This window comes from Agelaius tricolor, unplaced genomic scaffold, assembly GCF_023055355.1.
Source record: "Agelaius tricolor isolate 1412-34295 unplaced genomic scaffold, bAgeTri1.0.p SCAF_9, whole genome shotgun sequence".
In the NCBI taxonomy this organism is placed as follows: domain Eukaryota; kingdom Metazoa; phylum Chordata; class Aves; order Passeriformes; family Icteridae; genus Agelaius; species Agelaius tricolor.
In genome coordinates, this window is record NW_027269269.1 from 21,139,682 (window position 1) to 21,163,683 (window position 24,002).

A 24,002-nucleotide genomic window follows, 5' to 3' on the forward strand; every position below is an offset into this window, starting at 1 on the left:
TTTGGGATGGATTTATTATTCTGGCTGCCAAGAGAAATATTATCTTTCCTCTGTTTACCTTAGTCTTTATCTCGTATTACCACCAGGGATTGTTTCATGGAAAACAGGCAAGACCCCTGCTGTGCTGGAGGGTTAAGTGTTTTTGTATGGGTATCTGCATTTAGATGGGGGAAGGAGAAGGAAAACAGGAACCTTAGTCAAAACTTTTCAGGATTTATAACTGTCCTAGTAAATAAGTATATTTAAAAAATCTTCAATGGTAGTGATAACACATCTGTGCTACAGCCCTTCTATTGATATCCTGTATCTCAGTTGTCTGAGATGGGACAGGACAAGCCAGAGTTGCCAACAATTTGTACTTAGCAACCATGGCTCATGCAAGCACTTCATAGCATTTGCTCTAACCATGTCAAGAGTCTGAAATGTAAGCAAGAGCCAAGTGTTACTGAGAAAATTTTTATGGTGGATGAGGGCTCTGTTGCAATCAGAAAAGACTGAACCTTTTCTCATTTCTAGGTGTATTCCTGATCCCTTCTTTACTGACATTCACATGGCCATGCATCAGCAGGAATGAAGAGCTGACCTGGCTGAAAATTAATTTTTTCCTTGCATCAAGCTTCTTGATCGCTAGTTCCAGTACATAAAAAAATTAGGACTGTCCTTTTCAACAAGTCTTCTCCTCAAGTGCCCTAAAATAGGCAATGTGATCAGTCTCATAGAGATCCATGCATCATAGGGCTTCAGCTAAATTACTTTTCAGGCATTTGAAAGTGGAACATATATCAGGAAAAAGAAATTATTTTTCTTGCATATCTCTAATCCTAGCCATAGCCTCCTGCAGTACTCTGTCCATACTCATGTTCCTTCTTCTTGACCAACCTCAACTCATGCACACCACAAACATGTCCTTGAAACTTTCCCAAAAATCTTCCCTTCACAAGCCAGTTCCTCCTCCTAAACCTTTCAACTATGGCCACACATCTTCATAGTTGGCCACATTTTACATAAGAATCCTCATTCTCCAGTTGAAATTAGCCAAATCCAGTTCAAACTCAGGAGCCTGTGGCTGGCCAGATCTGCACAGCTCATCAGTGCTCTTTCTTTCCACCCTCGTGGTGTTGGTCAGGCTGTGAGTCATGGCATGACTGACAGATCTAATGGGCAATTATTCATTTGACCTGTGCAACAAGCAATCCACAGGGAGAAGGGGAAGAAAGGCACAAGCTACAAATTCTCTGTGCTGGAATAATAACAAATTTACTGGCTTAGAGGTAGCCTTAATAAGTTTTGATCATTAGAGAAAAGCCTGTATTTCCTAGATGTTCCTTCGTCCTTTCTGCTAAAAATATCTTCAAGCTGACTACATCAGAGAATGTTTGTGATGCAAAATTATTCTCCTAGAAAATAAGAAATGCACTGAATCTACTTCAATCAGTTAATTGAGTGTTTGCTAGTTCTCATGGACTTTAGCTGCTTTTGGATGCACAATCCAGTCAGAAAAAGTTTTCTCCTTCTCAGCAGCCTAATACTTTTCTGTAATTGCTTTTTTCCTTCTTTTGGTACTTGCATGCACACTGTCCCTATTTGATTTGTTCTTGGTTTATCCTAAGACAAGACATTCACTTTTCTACCCCACCAGTAATACACCTCTTCATTTGGAATGCCTTTTGGCAGATGAAAAGAAGAAATTATTTAATAGAAGCTACAGGGTGCTTTAGGGTAGAGAATCACCAAGGGAATTGAGGGCTGCAATTTTAGAAGGGGGCAGCTGTAAGGGAGGAGGCATCCAAGCTGTGGAGATATGGAAACAATCTCCTAGGCAATAGAGTGTAAGCACAAAATTTTAGCAGCTCAGAAGGTCATCAACTTAATTGCAACCAAGGTCATAGTGGGTGAGGGAGAGTTGTGCGTAGACTATATATTCATTTCTGTGCTTTCTGACTTCCATGCTTGAAGTTTTCTCTATTTAAAATAATCAAATAATCTTATTTTTATTCTACTAAAGGGTGTTCTGTTTTGAGTTTTGAAGCCTGGTGGTGTTTACCTGAGAGCTCACCAAGACAGTCAGATTCACTTTAAAGTACTGAATGAGTTTGGATCCTTTTATAAAACCAAATTTTGCTGTCTTCTCTTTCATCTGGGTTTATGTCTTGCTCTTATTGCTGGGTTAGGTCTCTCTGCTTGTTATTTTTGCTCTCAGTTCCATCCTGTGACCGCATTGTGATATAGGACAAGACAAGTTATTTACCTTGGGTGGTGTCATCAACATGGACATGGTGCTCTGTGCAGACTGTCACAGTCAGGTTGTTTCTGGAACTGGGACATAACCCCGCCCCTTTAAAGCTCATTTGGTTTTTGCCAAGTCATGGCATATCATATTGTCATATCATGTCATAATGCACTGCCATCCTGCCCTATCCTGATCTGTTCAAATTTCCTTCCAAATTCCTCTATTCCAACATCTGCTTCAATGGCTCCTTCATGTCCTTGTGTTCCTGCAAGTATTTATCTGATGCCAGTTGTGAGATTTTTTTTCCCCATTCTGCCTCTTTCTTCTTGAGTTATCAAAAGCTGATGATTTTCAAAATCTGCCCTGTTTCTGTCAATTCTGCTCTACTCAGTCTAGTATTAGTCAGTACATGTCCACTTGAATATCATCATATTATCTTGTTATTTCTCCATGATGAAAGCCCTTAAACTTTCTGGCCTTTTTCTTTTTAGTTTTTGCTGTGAACTCAACCCTTCTTTCAAGTGTCCTCTGAGAGTTCTCTGCCGTTGTGTCTCCATATCCAGCCTGGCTTAATATGTGCCTCTGCACAGCTTAAAATTCTATCTTTTGCTGCTGTTCAAGCCTCAGTCCATGATCTATTTCTTTCTTTTCCTATAAAAGCTGTCTTTTCTTCCAGTCTCCCTCCCTCATCCCAGCCCTTTTCACAGCATTCTTTCTCTCCCAAAGCTCTAATTGCCTCCTGTAGCTCTTTGAAGCCTCCATGGTTATCTTGTCTAATAAAATGTCCTAGTCAAGAGCTTTGTTCTCATCTAGAAGCCATTGCCTTTTCTGACATCTACTGAAGTCTTTTTCCTGCTTTTTCACTCTTTTTTGCTCCATCTAAAGGTATTGCTTGAAGCAAAATATGCTTGCTGTATCTTCCTGTACAGATTCTCATCCCCTGATGCCCTTCGGTGCTTTGTCTCTTATTGCTTCTGTGTTTCTCTCATAGAGACTGTGTTAGTATTAAGTAGTCATCCTTTTGTCACCTTTCTCGTCTTCCTCCTTTAAAACTCCCTTCTTCATCTTTATAGTTTCTTTTGTCCCATAGGCTATCTTTTCTATTATCTTCTTTACAGACTTGTGGACCTCTTGGGCCGGGCTTTCTCTAGCACAGAATATTATTTTTAATTTGTTGTTAAATGACTGTTCTGCATGCAGGGTTCTATGTAACAATAACTCTGCCTCAGCAAATTCCACTCCTGTCAGTCTGGGGTGACAGAGGGCTCTGCATCACCATCTGCTATAATGTCTGTGTATGCAGGGTTGAAAAAATAGACGTGGTGTTTCACTCTAGAGGAGGCTGCAGTCTGCTGGTGGGCTGCAAGGCTTGTGTGCAGTGAGGCCATGAAGTGGTCTAGATCTTTCAGGACAAACCTGCTACAGAAAAAAACAAAAAAAGCTCTAGCATAAACAGAAGCCTCAGAAGTTGGTATGATGTCTGATAATTGTGTGGGCGGGGCATAGGGAACATTAAGGTTGTCACTGCTGATAAGTAGCACTTGGATTATTTCAGGTTCTGAATCTCCTGGGACCAAACCATGGGAGAAGTGTGAGTCTTCAGTCATCCTTACCCCCCTCCCTACCAGCCTCTCAGCTTTCACTATCAAGGCAGTAGGATGGGAAGGCTAGGAATTGTATTTCTTCATCCTAAAAAGCATTATGGAGAAATAAATAAATGCAGAGAAAGGCAGACCTGAGAGAAAACTGAGAAGAGGAGGGAGAAAAATAGAAGCCTGACTGGACAAGATATCCATCTGGGTTGACAGTTGTTCCAGCTTTTATTCTTTTCTTTATTGTCATTTAATACCCTAATTTGGACTGTAGCTGTATTTTCATCTATCACAAACATGTTTTCTTGAAACACATTTTGGAGTCCCACTAGAGCCTGTAAAATGCAATGGTCAAAAAAAAATGCTGTATGAGCAGATTGTGTAACTTGCATGCCATGGGGAGGTCTAGAAATTTTTGTGAGCCTTTTCAAGAGGCTTAGGTGCACCTGAGGAGTAAAGCCATGTGGGCAGGTCATCTGTGTTTGTGGCTAGTGCAAATGGTTATGACACCTTCCTCTTGTTTTTACGTCTTTCTCCAGCTCTGTGGTAGTCTCCTGAGTGTGCTGGTAACCTCTGAAGCATCAGAAAGACTCCATTGTGAGTCCTGGTGGAAGTGCAGAGCAAGGCCTGGGAAATAGAAAGCAGGACAGAGAGGCAATAAAAAAAATATATGAAGAAGAGCTGTGGCAGGAGATTGCAGGAAGAGTGATAGGGGAGTTGCTGGGCAGCAGTGCAGAAAGGCAGATTTTTTTTCCAAGGTGTTCTCTGTATTCTTTGTTTATGTTTTTATTTGCAGATCTGAAAACATGGAAAAGATTATGAGTAAAGCCAGAATTTTACTTTTCTTTAGGTTCAGCTGTGCCAGCTGGAAAAAGTGGACAAACTGTTGAGTCTACAAGTTCTTCTGAGAGTGAAATAGAAGCAAATTGAAATCTCAGGGCAAATACAAGTTGAGAGTAGCTGCTTGAATTTAACTAAGGTAGTGCCGGTGAGGCTGGAGGCTGTGACAGAGATTATTGGTACCTTGTGAAATAGCAAGGATTGTTAATAATTTCCAGAGAGCTGACAAAGCACTTTCACCTCCAAGGGGAAAGAGGTTGATTTATAAGCTCAGTAGCATGGTAAGATTAGTGTTCAGGACACAGGAACTATTGTGAAATAAATCCAGTATCTCCAAAGATTGCATATATTTTGTCAAGCACTGAAATGACAAATTTCAGTTCTCATTGTTTCCTTGTTAGACAATATCTGGGTACGGAGACTAGAGGCGGTGACTCTGTTTGATGAGAAGTGGGAATTAGTTGAGTTTGGGGTTCTTAGCTGCAGATGAGCCAGGTCTTCCCTAATGCATAGGTGCCACCATGCACACAGTGATTGCTCAGGATCAGCTGCATAGTTGCAGCATTGCCATGCACTGGCTGAGGCTTGTTACACTGTGGGAAGCATGAGTGGGGGCTCAGGGGGTTTGTAGGATGTCTTCCTAGTGAGGATAGTAAAGGTTTCTTCTTCAAGTAGCATCTGGAGTCACTTGGTTGGCCTTGGGGTCCTTCGTGCTTTTATTGATGAGGTGAGTGAGGCTGGGGCCAGTTAGGAAGCTGAGAGGGAAAAAAACGTTTTCCAGTTCTTGGAAAAAGCCTTTCAGGGTAGAATTGTCCTATTTTGAGCTATTATTATGTCGTTGTTTCCTATGGAAATTCCACAACAGTATCATGCAAGACAGGGAGTAGAGTTTGATTAGCTGGCAGTAGAGGGTTCATTTTTATACTGCAGCAATTTTTAATGTGCCATTCTTGTGCCTGTTGAAAAACAAGAGCTGGAGGAGTGCACTTTTGGCTAAAGGTTCTCATTTGTTTTCTGCAGTGGCTCTGATGAGTGTTCTCCTCCAGTACATATAATAGTGGCTGAAGATCTGGTGCTGTATTACAGCTTTGATGTTTGCTGGGCTCTACTGTGTTCAGTTTTTAGGCTCCCTATAACATGATGTACCTTATATTTTAGACTTTTTTTATATTTCATACTATATAGATTGTGCTATGCATCATTTTTTATATAAGCCATAATGACAATGTCCTTCCAAAGGCATCTCAATAGGTTGGGAGCAATTTATAACTTTTTGATTGTAACCTGTGAGGGCAACCAAATATTTTTCTCTGATTTCCTAGACACAGTCACTTAGAAACTCTTCTTTAAGGTGATTCATTTCAAGTTTTGTCCTGCCTATGGGACACAGTCTTTCTCCAGAAGACAGTGCTTGTTGACAGTAAAGTGAGTGCTGGTGAGAATGAAATAGGAGAGCCTGTAAATTTTGAGGCAGCACTAATATTGCTTTTGTAAATATTCAGTACATTCAGTGCTTGCCTGGCCTGATACCAGTTGTAGATTGCACACACTAACCTTATCCATGTGGATATTACTGCTAATGGATATCTATTTCTTAGCAGGAGCATGGGGGAGGTGGTTTGTGCAAGAAATTAAGTGTGTCTTCCTCATGGAGACTCTTTCTACCTTCCTCTCTCGAGGACCATGCAGACTAAAAAAAAAAAGCAAAAGAAGAAATGTTTTACAAGAGTCTTCAAAATGAAATAATGAGACCACTGTTCTGGGCCCAAAAAGGGGTGTTTTGCCCTTCTCTCTACCCCATCCTGCCTGCAAATCTCTTACTCAGTATGAGTAGCTTGGCATATGAGGTCTTTTTTCTTGTATACAGTTTCTGGGACCTTGAACTCTCTCCTCCTCCCTAATTAAAATGGCCCCCAGAAGAAATATGGTTCCAGGCAGCACTCTGACAGTACTGGGAGGTGTCTCTAGGCCAAGTTGCTTTAACATGCTTCTCATTCCTGTTGCTGGCTGGTAGCTCACTGGTGTTGGCTGAGCTTGTTGCTTGTCTCCCTGGCTGAGAAACAAGTGGCAGAGTGGAGAGGAGAAGGTGTTGAATGCTCTACTCTGTGGAAAAGTGAGCATCAAGAAGAATTAAATTTCTGCATACACCTATAATTGAGTACCCACAGAGCAGTTTGGTGATGTGCTTTGAAGTGCAAAGTATTCCCCATAAGAACACCTGGGAAGGCTGAGATTAGACTGTAATGTTCAGCAGTTTACAGGGATGTCTGACTTTTCCATTAGGGCTTGCTGCTGTGAATTGTATGCTTAGAAAAATGGTCTTGGGACACTGAGCAAACACCCATCTCGTTCCATCTCACCATAGCTGCTGGCTTCTTTATGGTTGTTGTTCAGTCTTTAGGGCACCTGGTGTCTGGGGAGAAAATGAGGAAGCCCACTGACCTTTGTTCTCATTGCAAACAGAGTGCGTGGGATAGGGAGCTGTGAAAGAAGAGATATCCTGGATAATAATTTCTGCTTCCTCCTCTCTGCTTTCTGTCTGTGTGCTCGTAGCTCTGTCACACCACCTCCTTCCCCCTGCCCCCTCCCTCTCCTTCAGGAGTTCCCCTCTTGCTCACACCTGATATTCAATCCCAGCAGAGTTATTGCCTTTTGCTGAGATCAGACACGGCACTGGGGAATCATGTGGCTGAAGAAGGTTGCTATAAATATAGTTGAACCCTTTGGGCAGGAAGGGAAGAAAGTGAGAGAGGCACAAGGAGGAGGAGGAGGGGCAGAGTGAAAGAGAGTGCAGGAACAGGACAAGGTGGAGTGGTCTGAGGAGAGAGAGAAAGGAAGGATCAGCAGAGAATGCGGAGGCCATGCTCTCTGCCAGAACATGAGGTGCTTCTAGGTAAGGCCCAGAGCAGCAACTCAGTTACAGAGGAGCGTGAGGAGGAGTGGAGGAATGGAGAGCTCAGAGAGCAAGACAGAGGATCCCAGCTGGAAGCCAGCTTTGTGGGGGGGCACACCGCAGTACGACTATGTCTGCTTTGAGAAATGCACCCGGTACGGGATTCCCCTGGAGGCAGGACACGAGGCCGGGCCCACAGGGGACGACCTGCGCTCCCCGGAGAACTCCCTCAGCTACCCACAGGTAGGGCTGGACAACGGGATGGTTTGTGGCAGCACAGGTCTCCCTGGGATCACACAGGCTCTGGGGCTCTCAGAGCACACATCCCTGTCCATCCCCAGTGCCACCAGCTCTCCCCCTCGCTCGCTGACTCCAGGTCGGGCTTTGACGTTCATGGCCGTACTTGCACCAAGGATCCCACCAGTAATTCAAGTCAGAGGTTCTTGTCACCTGCCATGGATGCAACGAGACTTGGAATGGGCAAGCTGGGATGGGGAAAATTAACCAGAGCTTTAGTGTGTTTGTAACAGCAAAGAGAAGCTGCAGCTGCCTTCAGCTGTGTAGTGATGTTGAGTAAAGCACAGGAGTGAGTAAAACCAAAGAGAGCAGTAATGTATGTATATGGGTATCTGTACAGCTGCGTAGATGAAGTAAAGCTCTCTTGTGACTTTTCTCTGACCATAAAGCCCTTCATGGTCATAGATCCTTACATGTATATTGGTATATTTTGATAACTCTTAGTTCAACTGTAAATGAGGGATTTTCTAACCCTGAAACCTGACCTGACTCTTGCTCTGGTTTGTACAAGCACTGGCTCAGAAAAATGTCTGGGACATAAGATGTACTCTGGTTATGGCTTTTTGCTCATTATGCTCTGTATGTCCCTTACCTCTTCTTTTGGGACAGCCTCCTGCAAAGGGGAGGGTTTACAGCAGAGTCCTGGTGTCTTATTTCCTACCACTCTGTTCTGATTAAGCTGATCTAAAACAGCTTTGGTGCAATGAAGGATCCAGTCAAATTATGAGGAAGAGAGCATGCGAATGTGAAATTCCTAAAGTGGATGGTTCTCCTTAAATGAATACAAATCCTCTTACATGGATGGCAAATGATTGGAGAATGAAGGAGATTGCATTAATTGTCTCCTAAAGACTTATGTGATTTAATGATAGGAAAACAGGCACATTTGCCACCAAGATCTTTTCCAGTAGATAAGCATCCCAGTGAGGATAGTTATGCGTCACATATTGCCAAAGATGAGAGAATCAGTTCCATGGCCATATTCAGGAATTTCTCTTCTGAAACTGCCTACAGCATCTGAGAGTTTGCATGTCTCCTCCACTAAAGTCTTCCCAAACCACCCCACTGGCTTACTTGAAGCAGCAGCCCAGATGGACAGAGATCTGACTGGAGCAGTTTAGGCTTTATTTACACCAACACAAGACAGAGCTTTGGCTGCAGCAGCCACACTAAGAGGGTGAGCAGGGGGAGTGGGATGGGGTGGAGAGGTGTGTGTGCCCACCTCAGGGTGAGTTCCGCTGGGGTCATGCCTGCCCCATGGGGTGCAAATGGGGCTGGAGAGCTGAGGTGGGTGAAGGAAATGCACCTTTGTGTGTGTGCCATGAACCAGGAGTGAGCTGGGGTGTGGGGAGCTGCTGGATACAAACCCTTTCTCCAGTAAAGCCCATCCATGCCCAGAAACATCCCAGCTCACACAGATCCAGCAGATATGCCAGTCCCACACACCTAAAACCACTCTCCAGTAGGCACAGATGACACTGTGAGGCAACACCACCAGCTCTGTGCTCTTGCTCCCTGACACCAGAGTGTCTCTGTGCTCAGTTCCAGAGGCCTGATGGTCAGTGCCTGTAGATAGATGATCTCACATACAAACAAGAAGGCCATCAAACCCATTCCCATGCATATCTTCAGGCAGAAACATCCCCAAGCAAGCATACATTCATGAAGGCAGTTTGTAGTCTAAAAACCAGACAGCTGTATTTACAGTTTCCTGAAAAATATGTTCTAGAAATATTTTATATAAGCAGTCATGTACACGTGTGCATGTACATTTATCATGGAACTTTGCATGCAAACATATTCTGGCTAAGCCAGGTTTGCTGTGGATGTGTATATTTTGCTGGTCATTCATGCACATGCAAATAAATTATAAATATGCACGAGTACTTTGTACAAACATGCACATTTATTATCATGTAATTAGCATGAAAAACGACCCCTTGCACAAGTTTTCATACATTTCCACACAGAGTAAGCATTAAGATTTCTTTCCCCACTGTCATATGAAAAAACATTTGACAGAGATTTTGATTCTGTTGAGCTCTTTTTTTGCTACCTGTTGCCTTCTGTTGGACATGTGATTTGGTTTGGTTTACACAGGCCCCAAAATAGTGAAATCTTGGTCATTGGCCTTGGACCTTCAGATAACTGATAGTCAAAAACCATATAGTTGCTAATAGATAATAACATAATAATAGTAGGATGATGATAATAATAATAATAATAATTTTTGACAATTAATATAAGAGACAGTAGATATATAACAGATGATGTAATATACCTTGTTAAAAATATACATTATCCTCCACTGTAGGATTTTGTATTGTTTTATTTCTGCATGAGAAAGCAGTTACAGCTGGTGAAGTATTTAATAGCTGTGCCATTTGTGACTATAGAAAGGGTGTTCCTGGCAGAGAGCTCACTCAGCAATACACAGATGGGGGTAGTGGGAGGGATGTGCAGTAAGAAATCAGGCAATGCAGTAATACAGAATAACAGGCTTACAGAGAGAGGTAGGTGGGAGGGCCTCTGGAGCTCTCCAGCCCAAGCCCCTACCCACAGCAGGGCTGACTCCAAAGGTAGGTCACATTGTCCAGAGCCTTTTCCAGGCATGTTCTGAACATCTGCAACACTGAAGATTCCCCAGCCCCACTGAGCACCAGCTCCTGTGCTGAACTACCCTCAAGTGGGGCTGGATGGGGACGTGTTCCTTTGCAGGGGCTTTCCTTTCTTGCAAGCTGTGCTTTTTCCCTTTTTGTCTATCTCTGTGCCTGATATCTTACTCTGATGTTTCCCTCCAACCCCTCTCTCCCTTTAGGTAGTAACACTGCTGTTAGATTTCCCCTTAGCCACCTTTTCTTCAGGAACAACTACTAATTTGTTGCTGTCCCCTGTCCCTTACATGTGCCTCATTGGCTCTGTGTCTAAGCAGTGGACTGAGATGTTTTACATTTATATTTATATATGTGCTGCATTTTGGGAGGTTTCACCTTTGAGGTCAGACACGGCTTCTCCTTGGTGATGCATCAGGAAAAAATCACCTAAGGAAGATAATTTTAGGAATAGCAGGATGGCTACAAGGCAGGAGTGAGAGGGAAAGGAAGTGCAGGCTAAGGCTGCCTCAGTGGCTGAGAGCAGCAGATCATAAATGGGATGCACTGGCAGAGCTGGGAAAGGGATTTCAGGACTGGAGTATTCAATACATTGTTCAGTCTGAATGGCATGGGAAATAGCTTGGGCTTTGGACTGTGTGAGGAGGGCAGTTTCATACATGTGCTGATCCCTTTGAAAATAGGTCCCAGAAAAGTCTTGAGATTGTGATGTATTTTTTCCCCTGAGATTCTGTGCAGTTTTTCCTCTGTTACTCAGACAATGACATTTCCCCAGTTTTCGGAAAGACAAAAGATCATTTGCATAGACAAGTGCTTCATCTCTGAAAACAAACTTTGCCTTGTTGTGCTTTCCCCTTGGATGGTTTATTTTTTGGGGTTGTTTTGTTTTGGTTGGTTTGTTTGGTTTTTGTTTGGTTGTTTGGGGTTTTTTTGGGGGGGGAATGTATATTCCTCCCATCTATCCTGAGTGGTATTTATACCTTCAGCTGGCTTTGCACCATTTTGGTGGTCTCCCTCAGCATTTAGCCAAGTAGGCATGATAGCACCTTTTCTGGTTCAACCCTTAGGTGGTAATTGAGAACTTATAAAATTGTCTTCATTTTTTCTGGTGCTCAGAAGCCCTGTGTTCCTCGTGCTAGAGAGTCAGAGTTGTACTGTGTTATATTTTTAGTTTTATATCTTCTAGTGGGTGGATATTTCTTGCCTAACCCAATTTTGCTGTGAGGTCATCCTCTGATTTCTGGATTATTTCTCTGTCCCACAGTCTCCTATCATTTTAGATACTCCCAGAATCCTGGAGAAGCAAAGCACATCTGTGAAGCATTCTTTAAATGTATTGAGACTACCTGGTTTGCCAGGACAGCAGTTTCTTTTTTATGTCTGTGGACTAACTCCTTTTTTTCCCATATCCCAAATGCACCATTTTACAGCCAGGCAGAAGCAGTGAACTAAGATACCATATGAGGACTTTCAGCATTCATACTATTTTACTGTCATGCTGTTCCATCTGACAGATGGAAGATTCTAATTTGAATCTCGTACTTGACATGGGTTTGAGTTGTATTTGACATAAACCCATCTCTCATGACCATTTAACAGCAATGAAACACTGGCTGAGGTGATGTGAAGATGCATTTGTCTAAAATCTGCTAGTATTTGGCATTTCTGTCTGAAAGACACAGTAAAAGAAAAAATGAGCAGTTTGCTAGGCAGGATCGCATTCTGTATGTGGCAGCCACCCTGTAGATGAAATTCTTCAGCCTGATGTTTCACTGTCCTGTCTGTTTTAAGGGGGTCAGAGCATGGTCATTATTCCCTGCAAAGAGTCTGCTTAATTTACTTAGAATATGTTGGTAATCGTGGTTAATAATTGCATTAAATTTGTGTAGCATCCAAAACCGTGATGAATGGAAGAATACTTTCATCTGTTCAGACAGGATCAATCTGTTTAAGAGGCAGCAGGTGAGCCATCTTTAGAACTGGATGATTTAAAAAAGCATAGATAAGGGTTCTGTGAAGAAAAAAATAATCCACTAGGATTTCCAAAGGGAGCTATGACACATGGTTCAAGTGTCTCTTGAGGAATTTGTGCAAATGAATAAAATACTTAGGACCTTAAATCATATTTGTTATGTTCAAATACTAGTTGGTAGAGCACTGAAACAGGTGCTCAGAGAAGCTGGGTAATTTCTACTCCTGTAGTTGTTTAGGAGTTGCCTGGATAAGGTCTTGAGCAGCCTAATCTGGCTTACCTGGCTTTGGAGTTTGCAGGCTGTGGGCAGAGGCTTGGACTAGAGGTGCCTTCAGTGTAAATCTTTCAGTGAGTCTCTGTATCTATTTTATCTCAAGGGAACAGGAACATCAATTTTGTTACCCTGAAAGGGGGAGGCAGGAACTGTCAAATAGAAGTGTCTCCTAAGTGTGTGGTAGTGCTTTATCTCTGTCATATGTCCTGTCATTCTCCAGCTTAAGTGTCTGATTTTGCTGACCAAGACATGGCTCATTCTCCTCCTGCCTCTCAGAAAATCTCAGAGAAGCAGATGTTGTGCTGGGGAGGGAGCAAAGGGTCACCTTGTCACAGGTGGGAAGTGCATCAGGTGGTGACCTGGTCCAAAGTAAAGCCAAACCTGGTTCACTGAAGGACGTGCAAGGAGAAGAAGCTTATTCTCTGCTTCTCAAATGCACACCTTCCCCACCTATACTCTGAAAGAGTGAGGTGGGATAGCTGCTCTTCAGGGAATTTGGTAAACACAGGGCACGGTCAGGGTTCTTCAAGCTCCCTTAAGATGTTGACAAGACAGCACAACTGCCCAGTTTACTGTAGACCCGTGTAAGAAGTGTCCTTGGTGAGAACCTGCAGCTGATTGTGAACTGCATAAAACCAACTGCTTTTCAAGTTTAGTATCTGAAGAAACAGACTGGCTTAAGCAAATAGGAATTTCAGAGGAATTGGAGATACAGGAGCACTTAAAATGCTGATTTGGGTAAATAATGGTTGGAGGTGTGCAGCAGCCTGTGATATTTTTGACATGATGCTGCTTCTTTTCCTCCACAAGCAGCACCAGTGGCTGTGTGCCCTGTTAAGCATTCCTTGGCAGCAGGAGGAACAGATGCAGGACATTCCTGTAGCCTGTTTGAGAGTGTAATGCCTCTCAAAACCTTCAGAGATGTTTTACAGTGCTGCTGAAATCTATGAGACAGCCCTGAGGATGGCGGCCTCATGTGAACTACTTTGACCTTCTTTTGTACCTCCAGAAAGCTGTCTCTTAATGCTCAAATTCTGTCTCTTAATGTTCAATCTCTCAGCCATTTTTTCCCTCAGGACATTAAAAAATAACAAATATTCTGTGACCATATCTTGTAGTCCCAAAAAGGGGGTGAAAAGGTTTTGGAGAGATTGGAAAGAAGAAACTAGAAAGAAAAAGAAGAAAAAATAAATGGGCTGCATCTGTCTGAGAGTTTCTATGTCTCAGTCTCCCTGCTTGGTACATGTGGGTCTGTACCTCAGGCTGTTGGTAGATCTGCCTTGTCATCCTTAATGCTATTTGTGAAGGAGCATTTGCCTTGCCTTTTCCTTGTGATCCCTCTTGTTTTCTGCTGCTCTAGCTGTATGGCCGATACACAGACCGGATAACAGATAACATTTCAGACAAGGAAGCAGCAAAGCTACTGAAGAAACAGGCCCAAAGGAACAATGGAAGACCCCTGAAACGTGACAGTCAAGTACAGATCAAAGAAGAGCACTATTCCAAATGTCAAGGTAGGGACAATTCATGTTCCATTACCTATTACCAGATATTGGGTAGGCCAGCAAGAGAGATGGGATTTAAACAATTATGACTGGGGAGAAGCAGAGAGGGAAGGGAAAGGAATTGAATCTCATTGGGTTGAAAAACCTTTTCTACATGAGCTTTCATCCTAGAAAAGATGTTTGGAATATAAAAAAGCAATCCCAAGTAAATAATTTTTTCCATAACAGAGCTCTGTAATGGGAGGAAAAGGACTTTCTTGTATTAGACTTTTGCTGCCAGTGTACAAGATGTTAAATTCCACCCTGTGTGTCCTGTACATACCCCCCCTCCTTTTTTTTTAGATGTTTTTTAAACTACATTAGATGTTACAGAACTGTGTGAGAGAGGGATGGGTATCAGTCCTTCAACATGAAGCCCACGATGCCTCCAAATAAATCCTTGTTTTAGTCAGTTCTCGGCACAGGAGAGACAGACACAGCTTCATCTATGTTCACTCAGTTTTTCTGGTTCACTCTTCCCTCCACAGACTGTGCTAAGCGCATCCAGAAATATGTCACCAAGAAGCTTGGAGAGGACTGGATTTTCTTGGTTCTGTTGGGTCTGGTCATGGCGTTGGTGAGCTGGGGAGTGGATTATGCCAGTGCAAAGACCGTACAGGGTGGGTCCCATTCAGGTGTTGCAAAAGCAGCCAGTAAAGGATAGGAATGTGTTACAAAGCCCAGTGACCAGTGTTGCTCCTCCTTTGGCATCATTGTCCCATCCTTAACCCTCGCTGCTTGGGAAGTTTGAAGTTCTGGCAACGTAGTAAAGGGTGGCGAGGGAGAGGTTCTTTAAAGGGATGGTAGGGCAAATTTTGGAAGTAAGTGGGCAGAAACAAGAGATGTGTATGATGAGTCAAAGACAAACAATTATTTTTAATCCCTTTTCTTTCTGCTCCCTTGAATATGCAGGAGCACAGGGAGGTGTTACTGTGGCCTTTCCTGTTCTACTGCTAACCTTTCTCCCCAAGAATATTAAGAACATGGGTGATGGGTGGAGGGGGCTCTTAGATGCTCTCCTGGCACTGTTTCTGCTTTTTACCTTGATTTTGTTCTTTCCAATTTTTACTTATACAGTGCCCTAATTTTTTTTTCTTTTTTTTTTTTTTTTTTTTCCAGTCTGGGCATATAGTGCCCTCTCCTTTTGCCCTTTTCACAAAGATCTCCTATTCCCTGTCTTATATCCCTTCCCTTCATTTTTCCTGTGGTCTGTCTCCCTTTGCCATCAACAAAAATTACAGGATCTTTCAGCCCCCATCTCAGTGTGCACATACAAACACTTCACCCCCTGCAACATCCTGTTAACTGCACTGTTCCTTTGTCCTTACTCTCATGTTCCAGTCCTGACTGGCCCACACATACTCCAACCTTTTCCTCTTGGCTGCTGCAATTCCTCAAAGCTCCCAACATTTCTTCAGCCTGGTGTTCCTCCCTCCAGAGCTTCCCCATCTACCAGGTGACTGGTATAGTCTACTCTGAGGGTTCCTGTGCTTTATATCCCTGCAGCTGAGTCCTTTGGGGTTCTTTTTCCTTTTCCCCTGCCAAGTCTCAGCCTCTACTGAGCCTGTGTGGGGAGCCAGCTCAGGTAGAGAAGATGCAGTTGCAGAGGAGCTGCAGTTCAATTTGGATTCTCAGCAGCTCAAGTTGTTGTACCTGGCTGAGCAATGGTACCACTGCTGTTCTAATAGCTGCTGGCACAGCTTCCATTCTGCTGCTCTAGAAGGGAAATCACAATCAGAGCTTATAAACTAGTTTTTTATGAAGGAATGGTTAGTGGACCGTGTTATTGTCCTTCAGAACCCACACAAGACCCCCAGACTGCCAAATGAAGGCACTGCACAGTGATTTGTTCTCACAGCTGTATGTAACATGCCTCTTTTTATGCCGCACTTGTGCACAGGTATTAATAGTATTTTCTATCCATCTCTGAAGAATGCCTGCTTTATTGGGGAACTCATACTCAAAATAAGGCTTGTCTTAGAAAAGGAGTATGAGGGTACCATTTCTGATGGAGCTTTAGCATGGGCACATTTAGCAAGTGTGTGATTCTCTGATGTCCACCAGCCTGTTTGGAGCAGCTGTGGGTACTGATGGGTTCTCTGTTTGTGTGTTGCAGCCTACAAGTGGATTTATGGAGCACTGCACCCCAATGTCCCCCTGCAGTATGCCGTGTGGGTGGCTGTCCCACTTGGCCTGATCCTGTTTGCAGCCAGCTTCTGCCACTTCGTGTCTCCACAGGCTGTTGGTGAGGGCAGAAGGCAGGGCAAGATCTGTTTCTGTCTGTCTCATTTTTCTTGTTCCATTTGTCAATGGGTTTTGTTCATCCCTGGCTCTGCTGTTGATTTCAGGGTCTGGGATCCCAGAGCTCAAGACCATTATGAGGGGAGTGGTCCTCAAGGAGTATCTCACTCTCAAAGCTTTTGTGGCCAAAGTTGTGGCCCTCACAGCTGGGCTTGGAAGTGGCATGCCTGTGGGGAAAGAGGTAAATATTGCTGATTGTGTGTGCAGCAGTGACCATGGTCTGGAAGGTGGGAGTTGTCTGTGAAAGAAGAATCTATAAATGTTTTCTTACTTTCACCACCATTCCTCTTCTCAAAGCTCTGCTCTTTCCAGCACCTATTTTTCACTGGCCATTTTCCTTCCACTTTCAAAGACATGATATAGGAAACATCAAAGAACACAAGTCAGGTAGTCTTTGCGAGGGAAAAAATTAAATGGAGATAAGAGAACTAAGGAAGATTGGAGAGTCTAAAGCACAAATCTTATGAGGATTGGCTGGGGGAAATGAGGTTGCTTAATCTGGAGGAAAGGAGCCTCAGGGGAGACCTGTAGCCAGGTGGGAACCAGTCAGTTCTCCTAGGTAACCAGTGACAAGACCAGAGGAAATGGCTTCAAGTTGCACCAGGCAAGGTTAAGATTGGGTATTAGGAAAAAATTCTTCAATGAGATGGTGGTCAGGCATTGAAAAGGCAAGTGATGGAATAAATATCCCAGGAAGAGTTCAAAAGGTGTTCAACTGCCTGTGGCAGTTGGGGACATGGTTTGGTGGTGAACACAGTGATGCTGCGTTAAAGGTTTGATTCAATAACTGGCTGCACTCATTTCCAGCCTTGATGGTTGTATTACTGGCTGAGATGGCAGAGAAGCTATGAGGCCTGCAGTAGCTAAATGGTTGTCAGTTAGCAAAAGGCAACCCTCTCTGATTTTCTCCTCCTCTTCTCTTGCAGGGTCCTTTTGTACATATTGCCAGTATCTGTGCTGTGGTACTCAGCAAGTTCATGTCGATCTTCTGTGGGGTGTATGAGGTAAGGCACATATCTCTGCATACAGTTCTTCCACAGACTGAGCTCCTGAGACACCCAGGGTAGTATGGGTAGGCCATGGAAGACAGAGGAAACGCATAGATTGATGTTTACTCTACTGCTTAGAGCAGTAAAATACAGGCTGAACAAAAGTAGTGCAAGGCCAGACATACAGGCCAAATAACTGTGCAGGACCACCAATGTTACCCAGAAATTACACAGAACCTGGTTAGGAGTATGTGTTTGACAAGTTTTCAATCTTGTGACTGATGCCTTTGCACTGTGATCATTGACTGTATAAAAAAGTAGCTGCAGACAAAGATCAATTTGTCTTTAAGCCAAATTTATACAGCATTGCTAATTATAGACACTGACACCGTCTCTGTGCTTCTGCTATCGCCAAACAGCCTCTGCAGGCTGATCACCATATTGACTAGTTGTATAAAAAAATCTATTAGTTGCACATATGGATAAATGTAGAAACTCCTTTATGTGCAGACTCTTAGCAGAAAGTGACTGTGTAATACAGCTGGAGGTGCTGTTCTCCTTGAGTAGGTCCTGTCTGTGCACAAGGAGCAGATGTCACTGCTGGAGACCAGCTGACAGTACTAAAGACTGCACTAAAGTGTGTAGAGCCTGCTATTTGTAATAGCAGTGGCTGACTGTGCTGCTGGCTGTTGCTTCTTTTCATTGTTCTGGGTCCTAACCCCGTGGCTTTGCTCCCTCTAACCCCAGCATGCCCGTCTCTGGCTGCACTCCCTGTTCCAGAATGCGCATAGGCAGCTCGACCTCCTGGTGCCGGCTTGCGCAGTTGGAGTCGGATGTTGCTTCAAGGCTCCTCTTGGAGGCAAGTGTCTTCCTATATGTGACATTTCATGTACACTTCCTTTGACCTCTTGCTGTGAGACTTCCTGCTCTCATGAAAGGTTCTCCACAGATACCTCTCCACTGCAGCAACACGAGTTCTTTTTTTCACGCATAACTGGTGGCAGCGAAAGGAAGGGAAGGTTACAGGAAAAGGGACACCTATTTAAGTGCTGATTTCTAATGATGCAGCTTGTTCAGTCCCTGCCAGCCATTAACACTGCTCCACCTGAAGAGTACCAAGGGCAATCCAGAAAGTCAATAAGGATCAAGTAGAGAACAGAAGTAAAAAATAAAAGCCAACCTTGCAAGAAGCAACAGGCACAACTTGCAACGAGGGAAATTTTGACTCTGTTAAAGGAAATTATGTTATTTTCTCACAAAGATGGTCCAGCACTGGCATAGATGTTCAGAGTGTCCAGGGAAATTCCACCCTTGGAAATGTGCAAGACTCACCCAGACAAGAACCTGACCTAGCCTTGGAATGAACAGAACTAACAGCTCTCTGAGCAGGGGTACAACTCCAGTGGTCCCTTCACAACTTTCCATGATCCCACTTGGAGGAAAAATTTGGAAATTTATGTCTCCCCCATGCATTTGTACTACTCTTCTGATTCACTGAATTTCTTTAAACAGAGGCACATGTACAGAGGCCTCTTCCTAAAGCAGTGGAAACATATCAATAAATAATTTGTCTTTCATTTCACTTGCCCCTCTTCCCATGTGCTGCCCTGAACCTCTTTGCATGGTTATTGTGCCCAGAAGTATAAGGAGTTTTTAAATGCTATGGTTTTTTTGAAGATGGCTTTAGTTCTTCCATACACTACTTTCCTGTTAGTCTTCAAATGGATGAGTTAGCTGACAAATGCAACATGGTCTTGCATCAGCAGTAATACTGATTTTTACTCTGGCTGGCTATTAAAACAAAAAAAAATCAAGGAAGGAACATCATTGTCAGCTACAGATCAGAAGTTCTTCAGTTGATAACTTGAGAAAAGATGCCAGAAAGAAAATCAGGCTAAGCAAGAGAGAGGCTGAGAACTGTGCATATGTGGGCAGTCCAGCAAGATGTAGACAGCCTGAGCTGAAGCCTGAGGCTTCAAGGCAAAATTTGTCAGTCTGCCAAAAGTCTTGAGAGAAAACAGTTTCAGAACCAAGGATCAGACCTCAGTCAGGTGGAACCATTGGAAGTATACAGGAGAATGGTATCTGTCTTAACAGTAAAAAAATAAAGCAAAAAAACCCCAACCCCCAAAAAATCTCTGCAGAAGTCTAGAATTCCTGTTTCTTTCTTTGTATCTGGAATTAACATAATCTCAGAGACTCCAGAATGCATCATACCTAGGTGACTGGGAGGTGCTAGAGAAGAAAACAGAAGGCTAAACAGGGACTGATCTAACTGCTGCCTTTGGTAGATAAAGGAGATGTCAGACAAAATAGCCAAAGTCTTCTCAGAGGACAGTGAAAGGACAAAGAGACAGCAGGCACAACTTGCAACAAGGGAAATTCCATCTACACATGAAAAGAATTTCTCCCCTTATCCCAAAGGTGGTTCAGGGTGGCACAGGCGTCAAGAGATGCTGGGGAATCGCTGCCCTTGAAGGTGTTCAGGGCTACTCGAGCAGCCTGATCCTGAGCACCCTGATCCCATTACCCTTGATCTAACCTTGCAGTTAGCCCAGTTCTGAACAGAGACATTGAGAGGCATTCAGAAATACAGGATTAAAACTTGCTGTGAGTCTGTGATAACATTGTATTATGGGAACAAACAGAAAGTTATCATGGTTTCTGTAGCTCTAGTTCCTCTTTTGGATTTACAGCAAATTGCCAAATGTAATTTCCATTACCTGGGAGTCATGTAATCTTCAGCTTGGTCCAGGATATACCTTGCACTTTCACTTCATATTGCCCTGGTGTGTAACTTCTTGGTGTTGTTGCAGGTAAATACCACCCTGTGTATTAAGGAGGATGGATTTGAAAAGCCAGTTTAGCCCTTGACAAGCAAATGGTACCCAGTCTTTTAGAAAGACTCTCCCTTTTATACCTTCCAATTACTTTTTTTATTATTATGGCCATTTTTGCCAGGAGAGCACAATGCTCTACTGGGTGATCTGTCACCCACTCACCTACCCAGCATGCAAGAACTTTCAGCATCAGTCCACACTCTGCTCTGGACATGCATGTGCCTTGTGCACACTCAATCACAGGGTAGGTTTTTTGAGGCATTCTGTGGCACATGTGCATCCTGAGATTCCCTGCCAAAGTAAAAGAGATGGCGTAAAACCTACTTATGCTCCTTCAACCCTCTGGAGGATTTTCCAGGAGACATTTCTTCCACAGTGACAGAAATGTGTATGTTTCAAAGGAAAGTGAGGTGCTGCCTTCTTCATGTTTCTCGAATGTGTGATTCCAGGTATATGCCTGTCCTGTGCCAGGTCTTGCCTTTTCAATATTTTGAAGCCATCCAGAAGGGAGAAGTAAGATAAACATAGCTATAACTCTGAGACTGGAGACAGAGCTGGGTGACATCATGCAGTCATACCTGCCAATTTTGTTACTCACTCTCTGTTTTCTTTCCTTCTTTCTTCTGTTTGTCTGTCTCTCTTTGTCTCTTTCACCAGTAGCAGCCCTATTATTACACGGATGTCCTGACTGTGGGGTGTGCTGTGGGTGTTGGCTGCTGCTTTGGGACACCACTTGGAGGCAAGTGGCTGTTCTGTTTCCTTTTTCTCAGGTACCGAAATCCTCTCCCGCCTAGTCCTCTTCTCCTCTGCCCCTCCCCTGCACCACATTTTTGATGTGACATTTACTTTGGACAGAGACTCCTTTAGTGTTTTCAACCTCCCCAGCATCTCTGACAGTCTCTTTTCCACATGTTGTCCACTTTCTGGAGGCAAGAGGAGAAGGCTCTCTAGAGCAGTGGTCTCCAAATTGGGGTGTGCATACCCCAGGGGGTGCACAAGGTGATCTGCTGGGTGTGGAAAGGAAGTGCCATAATTTCTATTTTTTTAATATAATAAGTAAATAGATTAAGCTTCACTAATATTAAGTATTTGTATTGGCAGTGGTGCCCTAATATGTCACATGGCCACTTGTCACATGCAGTGCATGAGGTGTAGAGTTGCTCCCAATGTGGGGGGTTGGCCATGGTGCCTTCAATAATTTATTTTCTTTCAGCATATTGCAATGAATTGCAATTGATGTGTGCCCACACTGGATTAAGTGGATTTATGGATTATATTATCTAGTGTTAACGAAACTAATCCTCACAAATTGGAAAAGTGGCTTTTAAAGGTTCCTGCAAAGAGGCTATGGATTGAAGATAATACTAATAATGTGAGCACAGAGAAATGACAAGAAATGGCAGAACTGACACTTTTAGCACAGGCCCTTATTCAGTCCCATTATGAGGTACAAACAATGGCCAGCTAATCAGATCTGAGAGGAAGTCGGATAAAAGAAGATTAAAATTATCAAAGGTTATTTTAAATATGGATTTACAATCTGCTATTGTTAACCATGAACTCTACCCTGTGTGTGTATTGTGCTTTGAGAAGTTAAGTAATGAGGGTATGAAGCCATCAGAATTAGCAAGACATTTCAAATCTAGGCATCCAGAGCATGAAGACAAACCTCTACAATTTTTTCAGTGATGTTTCAAGCCGTGTGACATTCAATCCAATACTTCACAAAATTCCACCCAACCTAATGACAAATGTGTAGAGAAACCTCCTTTGAGGTCTCTTGCTTCACAGCAAAAGAGAAAATGCCACATAGCACACGGGAAATGCTTGTTCTTCCTGCCATAAAGCATAAAAATGGCTGTGATCGTACACAGAAAGCTATAGGGCAGCAGGCTAAAATGTGTTCCTTTGTCAGTAAACACTGCTGAAAGATGCACAGCAGACATTGCTTAAGGTTTGAAGAAACAAGGGTCTGTACAAATTGCACAGTAGGAGAGGTTTCCTGTGCAGCTGGATTAGAGTACAGATGTTTCTAAAATGCCTCAGATGATGGTATTTTCCAGATTCTATTCCAGTAATGAAATGCAGAACTTTTTTCTGTGAGACACTGAAAGGAATATCTACTACAGAAATTGTATTCCCAACAGTAAATTACTTCTTTAATAAAAACTGTTTCATGGAAGAGCTCTGCACATGTAACAACTGGGGGAGCAGAATAAGAGAAGAATTGGGGGGGTAACGTTACCTAGACATCACTATACATGGAATTCATGCACTGCAGTGTTCACAGATGAGCTATTGCAGCAAAGAAATGGGAGCCAGACATGCACAAAGTGCTGCAGGATGTTGTTGATGTGGTTCATTTAATAAAAACAAGACACTGAAAGAGTAGAATCTTTACAATACTTCATTACAAGATGGGAAATGACCATGAAAATCCTACAGGCATTTGCTGGTTATCTGATAGCAACCTTGGAGAAGAAGAGAATTTAAAGTCCAGTTGCATCTTTTTCTTTTACAAAAAGACATGTGTTCTGAATTTGCTGATCTTGTCTGTGATGACAAGTGTCTGTCAGTAGATTGCTACCTAGCAGTTATTTTTGAAAAAGTAAACATACTTAATGTACTTCAAGGTGAAAGTGATGTTCTAACAGTGGGTGAGAAACTGCTTTTCAAAAGAAATTTGTGGAGGTTTTGTGAATCTGTTGCCAAATACAATGTAAATGTCTTAGCTACAAAAACTGTCACTTTATATATACTCAAAAAACTTGAAAACAGAAATTTCTGCCTTTTAAAAAATCTTCAAGATTATGATTTTCAGTGGGTTTTGAACCCACTTGTTAAAAAAATAAAAATTCAACATCATCTGATTATTTTGCAACAACAAATGATTGACATCAGGGAGGATGAAAATTTACTACCCAAATTTTAATAAAAATCTTTGCATATGGGGTGGGTGGGATTGAAAAAATAGTATCATGACTTATCCAGCACAGCAAATGATACATTTCTTGCATTTGGATCTATGTGTCTTTGTGAGATATTCTTTTTAGACCAAGTATCAAAATAATTGAACATGGAACCAGACCTTTGAATCCCTGTGTTACAAAGTGTTAAACCCAGATTTTTGAAAATAAAGAATATTACTATTTTAGTGAGAACAAATTTTTTGTTCCATTAATAAATAAAACAAATTATTTTTAAATTATGTTTATTTCATCTTTATCTCATCCTTGCTTATTTTCTATTTTTGTGCATGTTTGATATTGTACACAATATTTTAGTACAGTAGTACATGTGCATTATTTTTAAATAAATTAATACACATATGGGGGGAGGGTACATGCTCAAAAACCTTTTATTGGCAGGGGTGCATGATGAAAGAAATGTGGAGACCACTGCTCTAGAGAGCTATTCAGAACCCTCTCTCATGCTTCTAGCATGACACTTGTTATTTTAACTTTGCTCCCTTTCCAACTCTTTCTAGGAGTTCTTTTCAGCATCGAGGTCACCTCCACCTACTTTGCTGTGCGCAATTATTGGAGAGGCTTCTTTGCAGCCACCTTTAGTGCCTTCATGTTCCGAGTCCTGGCTGTCTGGAACAAGGATGCAGGTAAG

General features: G+C 42.7%; 1 protein-coding gene across 1 annotated transcript in view; it reads left to right on the forward strand.

Annotated features, from left to right (window-relative positions):
- CLCN1 (chloride voltage-gated channel 1) overlaps nt 1-24,002 on the forward strand; it is a 57,059-nt gene that overhangs the window by 12,805 nt on the left and 20,252 nt on the right. The window contains exons 2-8 of the mRNA XM_071433124.1: nt 14,071-14,224; nt 14,743-14,874; nt 16,371-16,499; nt 16,603-16,736; nt 17,482-17,559; nt 21,045-21,123; nt 23,872-23,997. Coding sequence (XP_071289225.1) covers nt 14,071-14,224; nt 14,743-14,874; nt 16,371-16,499; nt 16,603-16,736; nt 17,482-17,559; nt 21,045-21,123; nt 23,872-23,997 — 832 coding nt within the window. The remainder of the gene's footprint in view (nt 1-14,070; nt 14,225-14,742; nt 14,875-16,370; nt 16,500-16,602; nt 16,737-17,481; nt 17,560-21,044; nt 21,124-23,871; nt 23,998-24,002) is intronic.